Genomic DNA, 21,063 nt, shown 5'->3' on the forward strand with positions numbered 1-21,063 from the left:
CCTCCACACTGATGCAAAAGATAAAACTAAGCAATGGACTCTCACCAAATAAGACGAATAGAATACTACCACACTTATCCATTATCTCCATAAATGTTAATGGCTTGAATTCCCCACTGAAGAGACATAGATTGGCTGACTGGATTAAAAAACACAAGCCATCCATTTGCTGTCTGCAAGAAACACACCTGGCTTCAAAAGACAAATTAAAGCTCCGAGTCAAGGGTTGGAAGACAATTTTTCAGGCAAATGGAATTCAGAAGAAAAGAGGAGTTGCAATCTTATTTTCAGATACATGTGGATTTAAAGCAACTAAAGTCAAAAAAGACAAAGATGGTCACTTTATATTGGTCAAGGGAAAACTACAACAAGAAGACATTTCAATTCTAAATATCTATGCACCAAATTTAAATGCTCCCAGATTCTTGAAACAGACCTTACTCAGTCTGAGCAATATGATATCTGATAATACCATCATAACAGGGGACTTTAACACACCTCTTACAGAGCTGGACAGATCCTCTAAACAGAAATTAAACAAAGATATAAGAGATTTAAATGAGACCCTAGAACAATTATGCTTGATAGACGCATATAGAACACTCCACCCCAAAGATAAAGAATATACATTCTTCTCATCACCCCATGGAACATTCTCCAAAATTGATCATATCCTGGGACACAAAACAAATATCAACAGAATCAAAAGAATTGAAATTTTACCTTGTATCTTTTCAGACCATAAGGCACTAAAGGTGGAACTCAACTCTAACAAAAATGCTCGACCCTATCCAAAGGCATGGAAATTAAACAATCTTCTGTTGAATAACAGATGGGTGCAGGAAGAAATCAAAAAGGAAATCACTAACTTCCTTAAGCATAACAACAATGAAGACACAAGCTACCAAAACCTGTGGGATACTGCAAAAGCAGTTTTGAGAGGAAAATTCATCGCTTTAGATGCCTACATTCGAAAAACAGACAGAGAGCACATCAACAATCTCACAAGAGACCTTATGGAATTGGAAAAAGAAGAACAATCTAAGCCTAAACTCAGTAGAAGAAAAGAAATCTCCAAAATCAAATCAGAGATCAATGAAATTGAAAACAAAAGAATCATTCAGAAAATTAATGAAACAAGGAGTTGGTTTTTTGAAAAAATAAATAAAATAGATAAACCATTGGCCAGACTAACTAGAAATAGAAAAGTAAAATCTCTAGTAACCTCAATCAGAAACGATAAAGGGGAAATAACAACTGATCCCACAGAGATACAAGAGATCATCTCTGAATACTACCAGAAACTGTATGCCCAGAAATTTGACAATGTGAAGGAAATGGATCAATATTTGGAATCACACCCTCTCCCTAGACTTGGCCAGGAAGAAATAGACCTCCTGAACAAACCAATTTCAAGCACTGAGATCAAAGAAACAATAAAAAAGCTTCCAACTAAAAAATGCCCTGGTCCAGATGGCTTCACTCCAGAATTCTATCAAACCTTCAAGGAAGAGCTTATTCCTGTACTGCAGAAATTATTCCAAAAAATTGAGGAAGAAGGAATCTTCCCCAACACATTCTATGAAGCAAACATCACCCTGATACCAAAACCAGGAAAAGACCCAAACAAAAAGGAGAATTTCAGACCAATCTCACTCATGAATATAGATGGAAAAATTCTCAACAAAATCCTAGCCAATAGATTACAGCTTATCATCAAAAAAGTCATTCATCATGATCAAGCAGGCTTCATCCCAGGGATGCAAGGCTGGTTCAACATACGCAAGTCCATAAACGTTATCCACCATATTAACAGAGGCAAAAATAAAGATCACATGATCCTCTCAATAGATGCAGAAAAAGCATTTGATAAAATCCAGCATCCTTTTCTAATTAGAACACTGAAGAGTATAGGCATAGGTGGCACATTTCTAAAACTGATTGAAGCTATCTATGACAAACCCACAGCCAATATTTTACTGAATGGAGTAAAACTCAAAGCTTTTCCTCTTAGAACTGGAACCAGACAAGGTTGTCCTCTGTCACCTTTACTATTCAACATAGTGCTGGAAGTTCTAGCCAATACAATTAGGCAAGACAAGGAAATAAAGGGAATCCAAATGGGAGCAGAGGAGGTCAAACTCTCCCTCTTTGCTGACGACATGATCTTATACTTAGAGAACCCCAAAGACTCAACCACAAGACTCCTAGAAGTCATCAAAAAATACAGTAATGTTTCAGGATATAAAATCAATGTCCACAAGTCAGTAGCCTTTGTATACACCAATAACAGTCAAGAGGAGAAGCTAATTAAGGACACAACTCCCTTCACCATAGTTTCAAAGAAAATGAAATACCTAGGAATATACCTAACGAAGGAGGTGAAGGACCTCTATAAAGAAAACTATGAACTCCTCAGAAAGGAAATAGCAGAGGATATTAACAAATGGAAGAACATACCATGCTCATGGCTTGGAAGAATCAACATTGTTAAAATGTCTATACTTCCCAAAGCAATCTACCTATTCAATGCCATTCCTATCAAAGTACCTACATCGTACTTTCAAGATTTGGAAAAAATGATTCTGCGTTTTGTATGGAACCGGAAAAAACCCCGTATAGCTAAGGCAGTTCTTAGTAACAAAAATAAAGCTGGGGGCATCAGCATACCAGATTTTAGTCTGTACTACAAAGCCATAGTGCTCAAGACAGCATGGTACTGGCACAAAAACAGAGACATAGACACTTGGAATCGAATTGAACACCAAGAAATGAAACTAACATCTTACAACCACCTAATCTTCGATAAACCAAACAAGAACTTACCTTGGGGGAAAGACTCCCTATTCAATAAATGGTGTTGGGAGAACTGGATGTCTGCGTGTAAAAGACTGAAACTGGACCCACACCTTTCCCCACTCACAAAAATTGATTCAAGATGGATAAAGGACTTAAATTTAAGGCACGAAACAATAAAAATCCTCAAAGAAAGCATAGGAAAAACACTGGAAGATATTGGCCTGGGGGAAGACTTCATGAAGAAGACTGCCATGGCAATTGCAACAACAACAAAAATAAACAAATGGGACTTCATTAAACTGAAAAGCTTCTGTACAGCTAAGGTGACGATAACCAAAGCAAAGAGACAACCCACACAATGGGAAAGGATATTTGCATATTTTCAATCAGACAAAAGCTTGATAACCAGGATCTATAGAGAACTCAAATTAATCCACATGAAAAAAGCCAACAATCCCTTATATCAATGGGCAAGAGACATGAATAGAACTTTCTCTAAAGACGACAGACGAATGGCTAACAAACACATGAAAAAATGTTCATCATCTCTATATATTAGAGAAATGCAAATCAAAACATCCCTGAGATACCATCTAACCCCAGAGAGAATGGCCCACATCACAAAATCTCAAAACTGCAGATGCTGGCGTGGATGTGGAGAGAAGGGAACACTTTTACACTGCTGGTGGGACTGCAAACTAGTACAACCTTTCTGGAAGGAAGTATGGAGAAACCTCAAAGCACTCAACCTAGACCTCCCATTCGATCCTGCAATCCCATTACTGGGCATCTACCCAGAAGGAAAAAAATCCTTTTATCATAAGGACACTTGTACTAGACTGTTTATTGCAGCTCAATTTACAATCGCGAAAATGTGGAAACAGCCTAAATGCCCACCAACCCAGGAATGGATTAACAAGCTGTGGTATATGTATACCATGGAATACTATTCAGCCATTAAAAAAAATGGAGACTTTACATCCTTCGTATTAACCTGGATGGAAGTGGAAGACATTATTCTTAGTAAAGCATCACAAGAATGGAGAAGCATGAATCCTATGTACTCAATCTTGATATGAGGACAATTAATGACAATGAAGGTTATGGGGGGGTGCAGAAAGAGGGATGGAGGGAGGGGGGTGGGGCCTTAGTGTGTGTCACACTTTATGGGGGCAAGACATGATTGCAAGAGGGACTTTACCTAACAATTGCAATCAGTGTAACTGGCTTATTGTACCCTCAATGAATCCCCAACAATAAAAAAAAAAAAAAAAAAAAAAAGAAACTCAGCAAAGAAATTTTAGACTTGAATAACCATTTAACAATTGGATTTAACATACATCTACAGAAACATTTCATCCTAACAAAATTGAATACACATTCTTCTCATCAGCCCATGGAACATCCTTCAAACTTGATCACATCTTAGGTCAGAAGTCTAATCTCAGCAAATTTAAAAGAACAGAAATTATTCCTTGCATCTTAGTGGACCACCATGGAATAAAAGTTGAACTCAGTAACAATAGGAATCTGCATAATTGAACAAAAACATGGAAACTAAATAACCTTATGCTAAACAATAACTGCGTCATAGACAAAATTAAGAAGGAAATTACCAAATTTTTGGAACAAAATGATAATGAACACACAAATTAAGAGGGAAATTTGTACCACTGCAAGCATTCCTCAAGAAAATGGAAAGGGAGGAAATTAACAACTTAGTGGGACATTTCAAGCAACTGGAAAAGGAAGACCATTCCAATCCCAAACCCAGCAGAAGAAAAGAAATAACCAAAATTACAGCAGAATTAAATGAAATTGAAAACAAAAGGATTATACAACAGATCAATAAATCAAAACTGATTTTTTAAAAGGTCAATATAATAGATAAACCTTTGGCTAACCTAACCAGGAATAAAAGAGTAAAATCTCTAATTTCCTCATTCAGAAATGGCAAAGACGAAATAACAACAGACTCCTCAGAAATTAAAAAAAATCCTAATGAATATTACAAAAAACTCTATTTTCAGAAATACAAAAATTTGAAGGAAATAGACCAATACTTGGAAGCACGTCACCTTCCTAGGCTTAACCAGAATGAAGAGGAAATGTTGAAAAGGCCTATATCAAGTTCTGAAATAGCATCAACTGTACTAACTCTCCCTAAAAGGAAAAGCCTGGGACCAGATGGCTTCGTGTCAGAATTCTACCAAACCTGCAAAGAGAATCTAGTACCTATATTACTTAACCTTTTCCAAAACATAGAAAAAGAAGGAATACTACCCAACACATTCTATGAAGCAAACATCACCCTGATCCCCAAACCAGGAAAAGACCCAACAAGAAAAGAAAATTGTAGACTAATATCACTTATGAATATTGATGCAAAAATATTCAACAATATCCTAGCAAACAGAATCCAGCAACACAACAAATAAATTATATACCATGACCAAGTGGGTTTTATCCCAGGGTCTCAAGGCTGGTTCAATATACCTAAACCTATAAATATAATTCATCACATAAACAAAATAAAAAACAAAGAACATATGATTCTCTCAATTGATGCAGAAAAAGGTTTTGATAATATCCAGCATCCTTTCATGATCAAAACACTTAAGAAAATTGGTATAGAAGGGACATTTCTGATAGAGGCCATCTATAGCAAACCCACAGCCAATATCATATTGAATGGAGTCAAATTGAAATCATTTCCACTCAGATCAGGAAGTAGTCAAGGTTGCCCATTGTCTCCACTGCTTTTCAACATTGTAATGGAAGTCTTAGCCATCGCAATTAGGCAAGAAAAGGCAATCAATGGTATCTATATAGGGTCAGAGGACATCAAACTTTCACTCTTCACAGATGATATGATTGTATATCTGGAAAACCCCAGGGATTCTACTATAAAACTCTTAGAAGTGATCAAGGAATGCAGCAGTGTCTCAGGTTACAAAATCAATATTCATAAATCTGTAAACTTTATATACACCAACAGTAGTCAAGCTGAAAAAAGTCAAGGACTCTATTCCTTTCACAGTATTGCCAAGGAAGATGAAATATTTGGGAGTTTACCTATCAAAGTACGTGAAAGATCTCTATAAAGAGAACTATAAAGCTCTGAGAAAAGAAATAGCTGAAGATGTTAACAAATGGAAAAACATACAATGTTCATGGCTGGGAAGAATCAATATTGTTAAAATGTCTATATTACCCAAAGCAATATACAATTTTAATACAATCCCTTATTAAAGCTCCACTGTCATACTTTAAAGATCTCAAAAAAAATAATACTTTATTTTATATGGAATCAGAAAAAAAAAAACTCAAATAGCCAAGACATTACTCAGAAATAAAAACAAAGCAGGAGGAATCATGCTACCAGACCTCAGATTATAGTATAAATCGATAGTGATCAAAACTGCATGGTACTGGAACAAAAACAGAGAGGTAGATACATGAAACAGAATAGAGAACCAAGGGATGAATCCAGCTACTTACTGTTATTTGATCTTCAATAAGCCAATTAAAAACATTCAGTGGGGGAAAAGATTCCCTATTTAACAAATGGTGCTGGGTGAACTGGCTGGTGACCTATAGAAGACTGAAACTGGACCCACACCTTTCACCATTAACTGAGATAGACTCTCACAGTAGGTAAAGCAGACAGCCCTCAGAATGGGAGAAGATATTTGCAGGTTATGTCTCTGACAAAGGTTTAATAACCAGAATCCACAGAGAATTCAAACTTATTACTAAGAAAAAAAGCAGTGATCCCATCTCATTGTGGGCAAGAGACATGAACAGAAGCTTCTCTAAAGAAGACAGGCACATGGTCTACAAACACATTAAAAAATGCTCATCATCTTTAATCAAGAGAGAAATGCAAACCAAAACTTCTCTGAGATACCATCTAACTTCAGTAAGAGTAGCCTACATCACAAAATCCCAAAACTACAGATGTTGGCATGGATGTGGAGAAAAGGAAACACTTCTGCACTGCTGGTGGGAATGCAAGGTAGTACCTTCCTTTTGGAAGGAAGTTTGGAGAATACTCAGAGATCTAAATGTAGATCTGCTGTTTGATCCTATAATTCCTCTTCTAGGTGTATATCCAAAAGACCAGAAATCATTTGGCAATAAAGATATTTGCACCAGATTGTTCATTGCGGCTCAATTCATAATTGCCAAGTCATGGAAGAAGCCCAAGTGCCCATTGACCCATGAATGGATTAATAAACTGTGGTATATGTATACCATGGAATACTATGCAGCATTAAAAAAATGGAGACTTTACCTCTTTTATGTTTACATGGATGGAGCTGGAAAATATTCTTCTTAGTAAAGTATCTCAGGAATGGAAAAAAATATATATCCAATGTACTCAGTACTACTGTGAAACCAATTTATAATCACTCACACTTGCATATGAAAAATGAAACACAACTATAGCCTAGGATGAACGAGGGAAGGGCAGGGGAAGGGAAGGCAGTGGGTTGATAGAGGGAGGGTTAGTAGGGGGACCTCACCTATGGAGCACATTGCAAGTACAAGTTGGATCTATCAGGTGTAGAACAGAAATGTCTTAATGCTGTAATTGGGTAAATGAGGTGAAAGCTATGTTAATTAGTAGGATGTAAGCACTCCAATTTGTACAAATAATCAACACATCGAATCCCATAATGGCATAAATGTATTTATGATCTATGTACAAATGACTTAATTAAAAATAAATAATAAAAAAAGAAAGAAAGAAACTGAGGAAGCCAGACTCTTCAACAACCAGCTCTTACAGGAACTAATCCATTCTTATGAGAGGAAGAACTTACCCTTATGGGAGGGGTTTAATCTATTCATTAGGAATCAGAACTCATGACTCAAACACCTCCCTCTAGACCCCTCTTCCCAATACCATCACGTTATAGTCAAATTTTAACATTAGTTTTGGCAGGGACAAACCATCCAAACTCTGGTTGAGGGTATGTCAAAGAGGAGCCAACTGAAATATCTCCCTAGCCAAAGTTGTAAGCAATAAAATAAAATAGTATTGGTTTATAAAGTGGAAAATATCATGAATCCGTACTGATATAAATAAGTGATTGTATAAATAAATAAATTTATAATAAATGGAGAGAATAGAAAAATTTCCCAAACAGAAGAATTCATAATAATTTACATAGTACTGCCCATTCAAAGAAGTAGATCAGAAATCTCCACCCCTTTAGTAGGCTGAGTCTGGTGACTTTCTTCTGTAGAGTATAGTGTGCACTGACAGAAAAAGAAGTTACTTTTTTGGTGGAGAGTTCTCTTAGCTAGGTAATCAAGATTGATAGCATGTACCTTTGATGATATGTGATAAGAATGGCAGAGACTTCACATTCTACAATGTGCTTTAAAGTATCAAGGATATCAAAAATATAGTTTAGAGCTTAAGGAGACATAAAGACTAAACATAACATGGAATCATGGACAGAGCTGTGGAACAGAAAAAAAGGCATTGGGTAAAAATATAACAGGATCTGAATAAAGTATGGACTTTATTTAAATAATTTGCCAATATTGTATCATTAGCTGTGACAGACTTGGCATTGTAATTTAAGATGTTAACAGTGTGGGAAATGGGTTCAAGGTACACAGGAATTCTCATCTCTATGCTTGCAACTTTTCTGTGACACTAAATCTATTCTAAAATAAAATATTTATTTTTAAAAAAAGCAATTTATGGGCACAGCAGCAGAATGGAGAGGGTGGAGTAAAAAGTCACTGAACTTTATTATAGAACAATAAAAATAACTCAAACTTTACAGAGAAAAATAATAAGACTCAGCAAAAATGAACTTTTAATCTATTATTTTTAAGTGAATATTTTGTTGACAGCATGTAGTTGGGTCACCCAGTTTTCAAAATTTTGTTATAAGAGCCTAAGAGACTAATACAGAAAATAGACTAACATAGGTATTGCTTTTATGTCCAATTTCTTTGTCTCTCCCTTTTTTAAATTTTTTTTCTTTTTTATTAAATCATAGCTGTGTACATTAATGCGATCATGGGGCACCATACACTGGTTTTATAGACCATTTGACATATTTTTATCACACTGGTTAACATAGCTTTCCTGGCATTTTCTTAGTTATTGTGTTAAGACATTTATATTTTACATTTAATAAGTTTCACATGTACCCTTGTAAGATGCACCACAGGTGTAATCCCACCAATCACCCTCCCTCCACCCTATCTCTCCCTTTTAATTGTAATAATTATTAGGTCATGTAGGTTAAATGTCATTATGGATATACAAAATTGGGTATAAATCTAACATTTGACTACTTGCTAACCATTTTTCCTATCTGTTCTTGTTTCCCATTTTTTCCTCCTTAGAGTTCGTATTTTTAATAATTCTATTTTATCTACATTATTGGATGTAATTATCTACATCACCAAAATTGGAACATTTGGCCATTATTTCTTCAATTGTTTTAACCTCCCTTTTTTCTTCTGGAATGCTGATTATACATGTGTTAGACTACTGGACATTATTTCACAGGTCATAGATAACTGCTTATTTATTTCTAGTCTTCATTCACTGTAGGTGTCTTCTTTCATAGTTTTTTTTAAGTTTTAATCTTTATGTAATTTGTTTATGTGTTGTCTATATTCTTATTAATCCTATCCAGTGTTTTCTTGTTTGTTGGGTTTGTTTTCTCATTTCAGATATTGTATTTTTTATATCTAGAATTTCAGTTTGGAACTTTTAAAATATCTTCCCTTTTTCCTTCTTCTTAAACATATGAAGTATGACTGCTGTTTTAGTGGGCTTGACTTAGTTGTATCATATGTGTCATTTCTTACTCTGTTGCTACTGATCAGTTTTACTTCTTGACAAGAGAAATTGCTGCTTCTATTCATACCTCATGATTTTTGATTAGGTGCTGGATATTGTGAATTTTACATTGGTAGGTGCTAGATTTTGTTGCATCCTTTGAAAAGTTTTTAAATCATTTCTGGGATGTAGTTAAATTACTTGAAATTAGTTTGATACTTTCAAACAAATTTCATTGTTTTTCAGATGTCTGATATAGAAGGGTAAATCTAAGAAGTCCTCATGAAATCTCTTGTTAGAAACCTAAGATGTTGACTATTTTAGAATTTAGACTGGCAATTCAGGGGCTCAAGGAGATTGACCATTTATGAACGTAAAAAATTTTGTCTTCCTCCAAAAATATCCAATGAGATGAGCAACCTTAATGTGTCCAAGTTGTACTTTCCTTCACATTCAGAAACAGGAAAATTTATACAGTTAACTCAAGTCTTCAATTATTTCCCATTTACAGGGTACTGCTTTACAAAACCAGAACTGATATTCACATTGGAACAAGGAGAAGATGCATGGTTATTAGAGAAAGGCAAAGAATTTCTAAGCAGGAGCTCCCTAGGTGAGTTATCGAATATGGCAAAAAGTGCATTGATTCATTAGAAGTTGTCACACAACTCAGCATATAGTCAGATTCATAGCTAAAATTTATCTGTGAAAGGATATAAAACAAGATCAGCAAAGAAAATTGGCACTTGAGACAAAGTTTATAGGAAAATAGTCACAAGCTTCTGAGTTCATATAGTACAAAGTTAGTTCCCTAAGCAATGAATTATGACAATCTACATGAAATGTTGTCTACCTGGAAAGTTCATTAGAAACTAGGTGCCCAGGGTTTTGGTTTTTTGGGGGTTTTTTTGAGACAGAGTCTCACTTCAGTAGAGTGCTGTGACATCACAGCTCACAGCAACCTCCAAGTCTTGGGCTTAGCAGATTCTCTTGCCTCAGCCTCCCGAGTAGCTGGAACTACAGGCGCCGGCCACAACACCTGGCAGTTTTTTGTTGCAGTTCTGCCCGGAGTTGGGTTTGAACCCTCCACCCTCAGTATATGGGGCCAGTACCCTACTCACTGAGCCACAAGCGCCAGCTGGTGCCCAGGGTTTTTAATCATTGGCTACTCATATACTCACCCTCTGTCTAATGTTTACCAGCATCTTAGACTTTCAGATACAAAGACAGGGTTCATCATATCATACTGTTTGTACAAATAGTTTTGGCTCAATGAACCCCTCTTAGCAATTCTAGTAATCTTGGAAACCCTCCTGAAATCTGAGTTCCTAGATGCCAGCTAGGCGCTAATCATGGAAGCAAGACTTTCTAAGGGTAGCAATGTCAGGCCTGCATTATCAACTCTTGTCTGAACAAAAGCTATACAAATCCACAGCAAAATGGAGACAAAAATACATTGCATGAGCTAATGTATTTACAAAGGGATGAAATTAATCTATTAAGAGAAAACATGATTAGATTTTATCAAAGAGAAACATTTAAAAACTAATTTGGGAAGTTCAAAATATGGTTATGAATCGCCAAGGCAGTAAACACAAAAATACTTTAGTGTTTTATTATCTAACTGATACTTAAGTTTCAATTCAGGTCAGAAACAGATGATAAAAAGGGCATTTTGCTAATGCTAAAATAGACAATTTTAAGAGGATATTTAAAAAGTAGAAAATTAAAAAAAGATTATATTTTAAATATTTTTAAATTTAAAATATTTAAAAGTTTTGAACACTTTTGCACCAAAGTATTAAGTTACATTTAAAAACTGCAAGTGTTTTAAAGAAAAACAGAAGCATTATTTATCACCCTCAGATGAAATTATCCCTGCTGCCTGTTTTGGTAAGGAAAGATTTATTGGAACACAGCTATGTCCATTCATTTATGTATTCATGTTACAAGGCAGAGTTAAGTAGTTGCAACAAAGACCATAGGATTAGCACAGCCCTCTTGCCTTTTACAGAAAAAGTTTACTGACCCTAGAAGTTATAAATAGCATATTTTATAAAATGCATGTGATGTATCTTTATAAACTCTGAAAACAAAGAATAAAATGACCTGGGAGCATTGACAAAATATATTAATGAAAGTATTTTAGGAAAATATTCATAAATTCCACAAAGTAGAGATACTATTTTTCAATTAAAGTATAAATTGGAAACTATGAGTATTAAAATCTACCTTGTTACCAGGAATGAATATATATATTTTTAAACAATTGATTAAAGAGTAAATCAAAATTATCCAATATCTAGAAAATTTTTTAACTGAAAAACATGAGTATTATAACCATTATCTATATCTTTGTGCTATATATAAAGCAGTTCTTAAAAGAAAATTTTTAGTCTCTTATGTTAAAAAACAAGGAAATTTTCAAAGAAATCTAAGCAAAGTAAAAGATATAATAAAGATTAAACAAATGGTATAAATTTTAAAACCAAAAAGTAGTTTCTTAGAATGAAAATAAATAAAATAACAAACCTCAGCTAGAAAAAGGGAGACAGCACTATTACTCATTTCAAGTTTTGGCTCAAGTTCTTCATAGTTGTGTGGTATAATTTTGGAATACTTTAGCCTACACTTTATCTTTTGTAAACTATAGGTCAAAAGAGAATGAGATCCTGTGCCAGGCAGTTACTGAATGAGCTCCATTCCTCCCTAAATTATGATTCACTACAAAGAATGGTCTGTGTTTCATTCTTCCCCATGATGAGTCCATGGAATGTAACATATAATGTAACATAAGTACTTTTATTTTTTTTGTTTGTTTTTGAGACAGTCTCAAACTGTCACCCTGGGTAGAGTGCCTTGGCATCATAACTCACAGCAACCTCCAACTCTTGAGCTAAATGAATCCTTTTGCCTCAGTTTTTCTATTTTTAGTAGAGATGAGGTCTCGCTTTTTGCTCAGGCTGGTCTGAAACTTATGAGCTCAAGCAATCCACCTGCCTCAGCCTCCCAGAGTGCTAGGATTACAGGCATTTGCCACCTATAATGGCCATATAAGTACTTATAATAACACTGCCGATTAACTCCAACACCAATTGGGAGAGGTATTTCATATTGATTCATTCAAAAAACATCATCCCTGAATGTATAAATAAATGCCCAAGTCAAATTTCTGGGACTTTTGAATCATCAGGTATAGGTTGGCATTGGGTTAGAGTCAGTATGTATGAAAGAGTTCTTAGGTAATTTTGAGGCATACTGCTATGTAAGTGCCAGTGACTTAATTTATATTACAGACAGGTACGAAATATATCAGAATTGAGATTGAATTTTGGAAAGGAGAGCAAAGCTATATAAAATATACTTTATGTAGGGTGCTGTTTATTAAAATGTGAACCATTATTTAACATACAATAAAGAAAGAGAATATACTCATTTCTATGCACTTGCTATCAGTTTTATGATGCGTCCTAAACTGGGTAAAGGTAAATTGTTTATAAAATCTTGAGTGTCCAACATATCAGTATTCTGCAGATATCCCTTGTTAAAATGAATAATACAGATAGTAATTACTTTCAGATTTTAAATAAATTTTGCTTAAATTTGTGAAAAGATATCAGAAGCCCTTTTTTGGTATGTGGTTTGGGAAATAGCTTTGCTTTCTGAAAGGCCTCCAGTCTACAGAGATGGAAGGCTGCAATGCAGGGTGATTTAGGGAAAGACTATGAATATAAGATTATGCTGGAAATGAACTGTTTAATGAGAAATTATACCCCAGCAAGACTAGGGCAAAAATACAATGGGCTGGTGGAGTGGGAGCTAGAATACTAATGAATGTAAAACTTTATTTTCCTGAATTCTATCTTTATTCTTTTACCTTTTGGTCCTAGGACAGTGTATTTAATGCTTTTGAACTTTCTTATCATAAGGCTGACATTTTTGCATGGAATGTGAGTAGCAGCAAGGCAATAGCATTCAAATATACACAAGAAATTTATGATAAATAAATACAGGGTGAACATAAAGTTTGTGCACAATTTAAAATAGTTGTAACTTTAAATTGCACACAAAGTTCATGTCCACCCTATATAAAGGATACTTTTAAAGTTTCTAGATCCAGGTTGAAACATACGATCCTTGAGGTTTTCACAGTCAGAAAAAACTAGCAACATTAAAAAGTAAATGAAAAGAAGAATTAAGGAATAGACAAAGCCAAGACTGGTTTCGGACAAATGAATGAGCGAATCTAAAGGAGAAAACTTTAGACCTGATGATCTAGAGTTACTCACTGTTCAATAACATGGCTATAATAAACTAAGTCACCAGAACCAAGGAAGAGCAGTGAATCCAATCAGGCAGGGAATACTGACTCCAATCAATTTTACAATTCCATTTACACATTTGCTTTCTTGTTACTATAAAGAAAATTAAATGTAGCCTATAGGACTATTGCTTTCAACCTGAGGAAATTGGTACCATTATAAATTTATTTTGGTGTTGATGTATAGAATGGGATTGGGGCTTCAGCTGGAATCCTGTAAGCCTACCATTTTAATCTATATTTGACTAAGTAAGAATCTGGACTAGTTACTATCTAATGCAAAACTTGTAACAGATAATCCACTGAAAACCTTTCTCCCTTGACTTTTTTGATGTTATATATTTAGTGTTAATAATCTTTTTGAATTTATTACATTCTCTGATTTTCCTGTTCCCACAATCCAACTCTCTAAATATATACCATTCTCAAAACTTTCTTTCCTTTATATCCCCTTCTCTATTCAGTTTTGAAAATTATGTTTTAAGAATCTGAACATGTATATATTAATTTCTAGTTTCTTATTTTTTTACTATAAAATTTTATTAAACATGAAAAGAGAAACATAGGGAAAATGTACTTGGAATTACTTTACTGTTGAAAACTGATTCATAAAGTGAGGAATCAAATGTATAATACAACAAATATATGTAAGTCCCATTTCATAATAAGCATGTTAAATGTCCTAAAGTATTTCTAATTTTATTATTTTTAGAAGACTCTCAACCTGATGAAATCTCAGAGAAGAGCCCAGAAAAGCAAAATAAACATTTGTGGCAAGTTTTATTCACCAACAAATCATTGACTACAAACCCAGAAATTTCAGAAAAACCATGTAATCTGAACATAACCTTTTTTCCTGCAAAAATGATGCCGTGTAAATGTGACACTGCAGGGCCTACTTACCTGGGTCTCAGTCTCTTGGCCCCACATTATCAGTCAAAAGAGAGAGCTCATGAGGATAATGTATGTGAGAAATGGCTCCTCAGTATTAAAGATGGCAGAAGCAATATTCAAGAGAAATCTGGTGTTTATAGTAAAAAAGTGAAAGCCCTTGGTCATAAGGAGGAAGTTACTCAACATCAGAAAATTCAGACTTTGGGGCAAGCTTTTGACCATAATGAAAGTGGAAAAGCTTTCCTTGAAAAGGCTGCCCTTCTTACATCTAAGAGTGCCCACCAAAAAGTAAAATCTTATAAAATCAATAAATTTGAGGAAAACCGATGTGATAAATCTACTTTTATTGTCTCTCAGAGCATTCATCCAGAGAAGTGTCACTACAAGTTTAATGAAAACAGAGATTATTTCACTAACATCACTGAAGAAACTGACACAGAAGGGAAATCTTTTAGCTCAAAAGCGCATGTTAGAGAACATCAGAGAGTTCATATAGGGGTGGAACCTTTTGAATATGGAAAAGATTTCAACCAAAATTCAGTCCTCCTCGTGCATCAAAGAACTCCCACAACAGGTAAATCCCCTGAAGGTAACACATGTACAGAGACAGTCAGCTACCAGTCAACTTTCAGTGTACATCACAGAACTCACATAAGAGCAAAACCCTCTGAGTATAATGAATGTGGAAAATCCTGCTGTATGAATTCACGCTTGAGTCAGCTTCAGAAAATTTACACAGGGGAGAAACCCTACAAATGTCATGAATGTGGGAAAGCTTTCAGTGAGAAATCACGCCTAAGAAAACATCAGAGAACTCACACAGGAGAAAAACCATATAGATGTGATGGATGTGAGAAAGCTTTCAGTGCAAAGTCAGGACTGAGGATACATCAGAGAACCCACACAGGGGAGAAACCCTTTGAATGTAAAGAATGTGGAAAATCTTTCAATTATAAGTCAATCCTCATAGTGCATCAAAGAACTCACACAGGGGAGAAACCCTTTGAATGTAATGAATGTGGGAAATCCTTCAGCCATATGTCAGGGCTAAGGAATCACCACAGAACTCACACAGGAGAAAGACCTTATAGATGTGATGAATGTGGAAAAGCTTTCAAACTGAAGTCAGGCCTAAGAAAGCATCATAGAACACATACAGGGGAGAAGCCCTACAAATGCAATCAGTGTGGAAAAGCTTTTGGTCAGAAATCACAACTCAGAGGACATCATAGAATTCACACAGGGGAAAAACCCTATAAGTGTAATCATTGTGGGGAATCTTTCAGTCAGAAATCAAATCTCAGAGTACATCACAGAACTCATACTGGGGAGAGACCCTATAAGTGTGATGAGTGTGGAAAAACATTCAGGCAGAAATCAAATCTCAGAGGGCATCAAAGAACTCACACAGGGGAGAAACCCTATGAATGTAATGAATGTGGAAAAGCTTTCAGTGAGAAGTCAGTCTTAAGAAAACATCAGCGAACTCACACAGGGGAGAAGCCCTATAATTGTAATCAGTGTGGGGAAGCATTCAGTCAGAAATCAAACCTCAGAGTACATCAGAGAATACACACAGGGGAGAAACCCTATAAATGTGATAAATGTGGGAAAACTTTCAGTCAGAAATCAAGCCTGAGAGAACATCAGAAAGCCCACCCAGGGGATTAAACAAGCATGCAATGAATATGGGAAAACTCTTACTGGAAAATCAATCATCAAAATATATTATAAAAACACAGGAGAGAATATGAATGTAGTGAAGATTGGAATTTCTTCTGTACAATATAAACCTTTGGAAAATACAAAAGAACATAGGGAGACATTCTTGAATATTTTATGAGGGCAGACTTTCAGCTACAGTGAAATCCTCATTGGATATCAAAGAAATCTCCCGGTAAAGAAACACCATAAAGAACATAAATATGGGAAATGCTCTGTGAACTCAATCCTCAGAAAACTCATGCTACATGCTATAGAAAATCTCTGAAAAATCAATAAAAATGTGAAAATTTTGTGCCAGGAATCAGAACTCATTCATCATCAGAGATCTCACACAATGAGAAAGCTAGAGTATAATGTGTGATAATTTTTAGCCAAAAGCCTACTATGTTAGTGTAGCAGAAAATTTATAAGAGGATGAAGACTGCATGACATATCAAAACAGAGAAAAAATGAAAGTAATGGATGTGGATATCCTTGTACCATAAGTCAACCCTAAGTTTGACTTACATGAAAGTAATCACCACATGTCATACAATGATTATTAAAATGTTCATCGATAACCATATCCACTTCTCCCTCATGTCACACTTACCCTGTTTCCCTGAAAATAAGACGTCCTCCAAAAATAAGACCTACTTATAGGAAAGATAAGACATCCCCTGGAAATAAGACCTAGCGCATCTTTGGGAGCACATCTTAAAATAAGACACTGTCTTATTTTTGGGGAAACAGGGTAGTATATATTTCTCAACTAACCTGTTATCCAAATAGGGTAATATTGTTAACCTCTAGTTAGTGGTATTGGTGGGAGTAGGGGGGAGGCCAATGACAGACAAGTCTCAGTAAATGCATCACTCAAATTTTCAATATTTTCTTCTATCCATCATGAGAATGAATGGAGGGAAACGTTGGGGTTCAGGCACTAATGATGGGAAAGTACAGGATAGTAGGAACCAAAGTCAAAGAATGACTCTGTAGAATGGAGTTTTCTTCTCCATGTACACAGTTGGACTTTTTGCAGTGAGGAAATAAACTTGTTCTCTGCTAAGCTTCCAAAGATTTGACGTATACTTAATAGTGACATAAATTCACCAACCTCACTTAATAAAACCTATGTACATGATCTTTCAGGACATCTATTTATCAGAAATGTCACAAAGGAGAAACTTTGTACACATTCTGAATGACCATAGCTTTTATCCACATCTCTTCTTCACCAGTCAGATTAATATCAGAGAAAGAAATCTAACATTTCAACACACATGGGAAATCCTCCACCCAAAAAGTCTGTGAATTATCTGATAATTGAGTTTTGAATATGTGAAAGTTTTCAACAAAGTATTCCACATTATTATCAGAGTTTGTTACGAGGGGGAAATCTATCAATTTGAGAAAGGTAAGTAATAGTTTTTATCTAGAGATTGCTATATCAAAACTATTGTTTCATATGTAACATCAAAGCTTTTAATAAAGTATAACAATATTGATTAATATTGACATTCACTAGAATAAGAAGTCTAAGAACAAGAAATAAATTGCATAAACAGCAGTAATAAAAGTACATGAATATTTTCTGAGTTGTCTGTTGTTTATCTATGTATGTATGTATATGTGCATGCCACTTACCAGATACTTGTTTAATATGTGTACTGGAACTCAACATCATTGTAATGGAATTTTATTCCCCTGATTTAGTAACTGTTCTGACATCAGTTACAATTTGCCCCATGTGTACTAATAAGAAATAAACCTTTTACAGAAAATATCTGGAAGTTCAGAGTGCCATACTACTTTCCCTTTCTCTTGCTGCCTCTGACATATGCATATAGGAGAGACTCTCTTTACTAAACTGCCTTTTTTCAAAGACAACAAACTATTTTCTGTATACTTATGTATCAGTATAGTAGGCTTAGTTCCATATATGTGTATATATGTAACATATATATACACACACAATACATGTATACACCTCCCTACATCAACTATCTCCTATACATATATGTATCAGTACAGTAGGCTTAGTTTCTTATGCTGGCTATCTTCATATGTTAACTAGTCTGTTACAGTCCTGTGAGTGGTCAACATATATCTTCAACATTACTGATTTTTTTCTTTGGTAGTATTAGAATATACTCTAGACCTTTGGAAGGCAGTCTTCTTTATGTTCCTGTGGTTTCCATTTCTAGCATTTAACTTATTATAGTTTCCATCTCTGCCAAAATTACCTAGCTGATCTTTTCTCCTAGAGTCATTTGTAGGCATTTGGCATTCTCTGTCTCAGTTAAGCAATTGCTTGAATCTTTGTCTCTCTCTGAAGCCAACTACCTTTCCAGATTTTCAGATAGTTTTTGGCACTGTGACTGCATATATCTTACAAATTCAAGAAAAGTTTTTGAAGTATTCCCAGCTGTTTTTTTCAGCCATGGATAGAAGCAATAAACTTTCCTACTCTACTTCTCTGAGCTATAACTGAACATCATCAATTTATGTTTGACAAATGTTCCACAGTAATTTGTGATAGAAAATACAATTATTCTTTTTAAAATGGTGCTAAAATAACATGGTAATCATTTATTTTAAATGCTCCTTGATCTTTACACAATAACTAAAAACTTAGAATAAATTATAGACCTGAACAACATTGATAATACATCAAACTTTCTGTCAAAAAATTATGCAACTTTGTCCAGATTTTTTGACATATTGTCAGTACAAATTGGACTTTGAGGTATATATATATATTTTTAAGACATAAAACAAAGAAACATGAAATGTAAAAGCAAAAAAGACAAGCTAGAATTTATTGAAATTTAAAGCTTCTGATTTTTAAGATTTTATGAAAATGACAAAAAAAAATTGTAAGCAAACATCTCTGATAGCATATCTGGTGAAGGACTTGCATCTCCATTATGTAAAGAATGTTTATAATGTGGTATGACTGGGATAAAAGAGAACCCAGCCATGCTGGGTACATGGTCCTTACCTGGAGTCGTAGCTCCAGGAGCACAGCAAGGTGGTGGCGTGCAAGAGACAGCGTGTGATCCAGAGATGTGGAGGTCTGACTCAGAAGGTAAGTGACTGGGAGCTGGTGGGAAGGGGAGGCATGGAGGTTCGGGAACAGGAGGAAGCCTTTCTGCAGTTTTCAGTTTTCAGGGGAAGCTGTGCATTGAGTGGAGAGCTTGGAAGAGTGTGCAGACTCAAACAGTATATAGCAATCAGATTTGAATAACAGGCTAATTGGATTTACCATCGATTTGGTGGCTGGTGAGGCAGCCATACTAGGAATGTCCCGGCAGTCAGGGGGCTACCACTGTGGAAGATTGTGAGGGTGGTTATCTCAGCAGGGGCTTAAAGCATGGCTGTCTCTGCTCCATCGGCCTAGATAGGGCTCCTACTCTTGGGCCAGGCTGAATGGCTCCAAGAACTGGTGTCGGGGGACACTGTAAAACCTGCCTCTGAAAGATTCTGAAGAGCTTTAAGATCGCAACATGGCAGGAGAAACAATCAGCTGATTACTATGGGCAATTAAGTTAGGAATCAGGACCATGCCAGGAAACTATAGAGAAATTGCCAGCTGTATTCTCCATCTCCTAAAATCACAGCACCACCTGGTATCCTGGCACTATATTGCAGCATGTATATATTCTGTTAAAGTTGGTCCCTTCTGCTATCTATCTATATTTTTAACTTTTTTTTACTTTTCTTGGTTGCTGAGGTTGCTGCTCTTTTTGGCTATTTGAGCTTTTTTTGTTTTTTATGTTTTGTTTTTTGTAATTTGTTTGGTTCTATCCTTAACTTCTGTTTTTACTTTCCTCAAGAGCAAGGGCTTCTGGTGGTGCCTATGACTCAGTGAGTAGGGCACTGGCCCCATATACTGAGGGTGGCAGGTTCAAACCCAGCCCCAGCCAAACTGCAACAAAAAACAGCCAGGTGTTATGGCAGGCAGCTGTGGTCCCAACTTCTCGAGAGGCTGAGGCAAAAGAATTGCCAAAGCCCAACAGCTGGAGGTTGCTGTGACCTGTGATGCCACTGCTTTCTACCGAGGGCGAGAAAGTAAGATTCTGTCGAAGAAGAAGAAAGGTCTTTTGTATTTTTGGTTACAGTATTTCAGCCTCATTTATTCTCTCTATTTCACCCCTCTCCTATATTTTGATAGAGACTTTTCTACTTTTCTAATGTTTCCCACATAAATTGCTCATACAACAGATAAGATATCCCCTCCTTTTTTTTTTCTTTTTTTTGGTTTTCTTTCTTTCCTTTTTCCTATTCCCTCTCTCTCCTTTGTTTAATACAATTGTATTTTTAATTATGTTTATTCTTACTGTTTTTTCTTTGTTTCTTTTTTCTCTAAGTGCTGGAGTGGCACAACATTGGTCTGGCTAGGAGGTCACAGCAGTAGCCTTGCTCAAGGTCTAGAGATCATGGTCTAGGGAGCCCTTCTACCTTGGACCCTGGGAAGAAACTATTGGCAAGTCCACACTGCAGATTTTTTTATAATTTTTTT

The 21,063-nt window shown here is 35.4% G+C and overlaps 1 protein-coding gene across 6 annotated transcripts in view; it reads left to right on the top strand.

Moving 5' to 3' along the window:
* ZNF782 (zinc finger protein 782) overlaps positions 1-18,131 on the top strand; it is a 40,224-nt gene extending 22,093 nt beyond the window's left edge. For all 6 annotated transcript variants that reach the window (XM_053578244.1, XM_053578261.1, XM_053578227.1 and 3 more), the window contains exons 5-6: positions 10,131-10,232; positions 14,653-18,131. In XM_053578244.1, coding sequence (XP_053434219.1) covers positions 10,131-10,232; positions 14,653-16,505 — 1,955 coding nt within the window. In that variant the 3' untranslated portion in view covers positions 16,506-18,131. The remainder of the gene's footprint in view (positions 1-10,130; positions 10,233-14,652) is intronic.
* The last annotated feature ends 2,932 nt before the right edge of the window (positions 18,132-21,063 follow it).

Source organism: Nycticebus coucang, chromosome 2 (assembly GCF_027406575.1).
Source record: "Nycticebus coucang isolate mNycCou1 chromosome 2, mNycCou1.pri, whole genome shotgun sequence".
Classification (NCBI taxonomy): domain Eukaryota; kingdom Metazoa; phylum Chordata; class Mammalia; order Primates; family Lorisidae; genus Nycticebus; species Nycticebus coucang.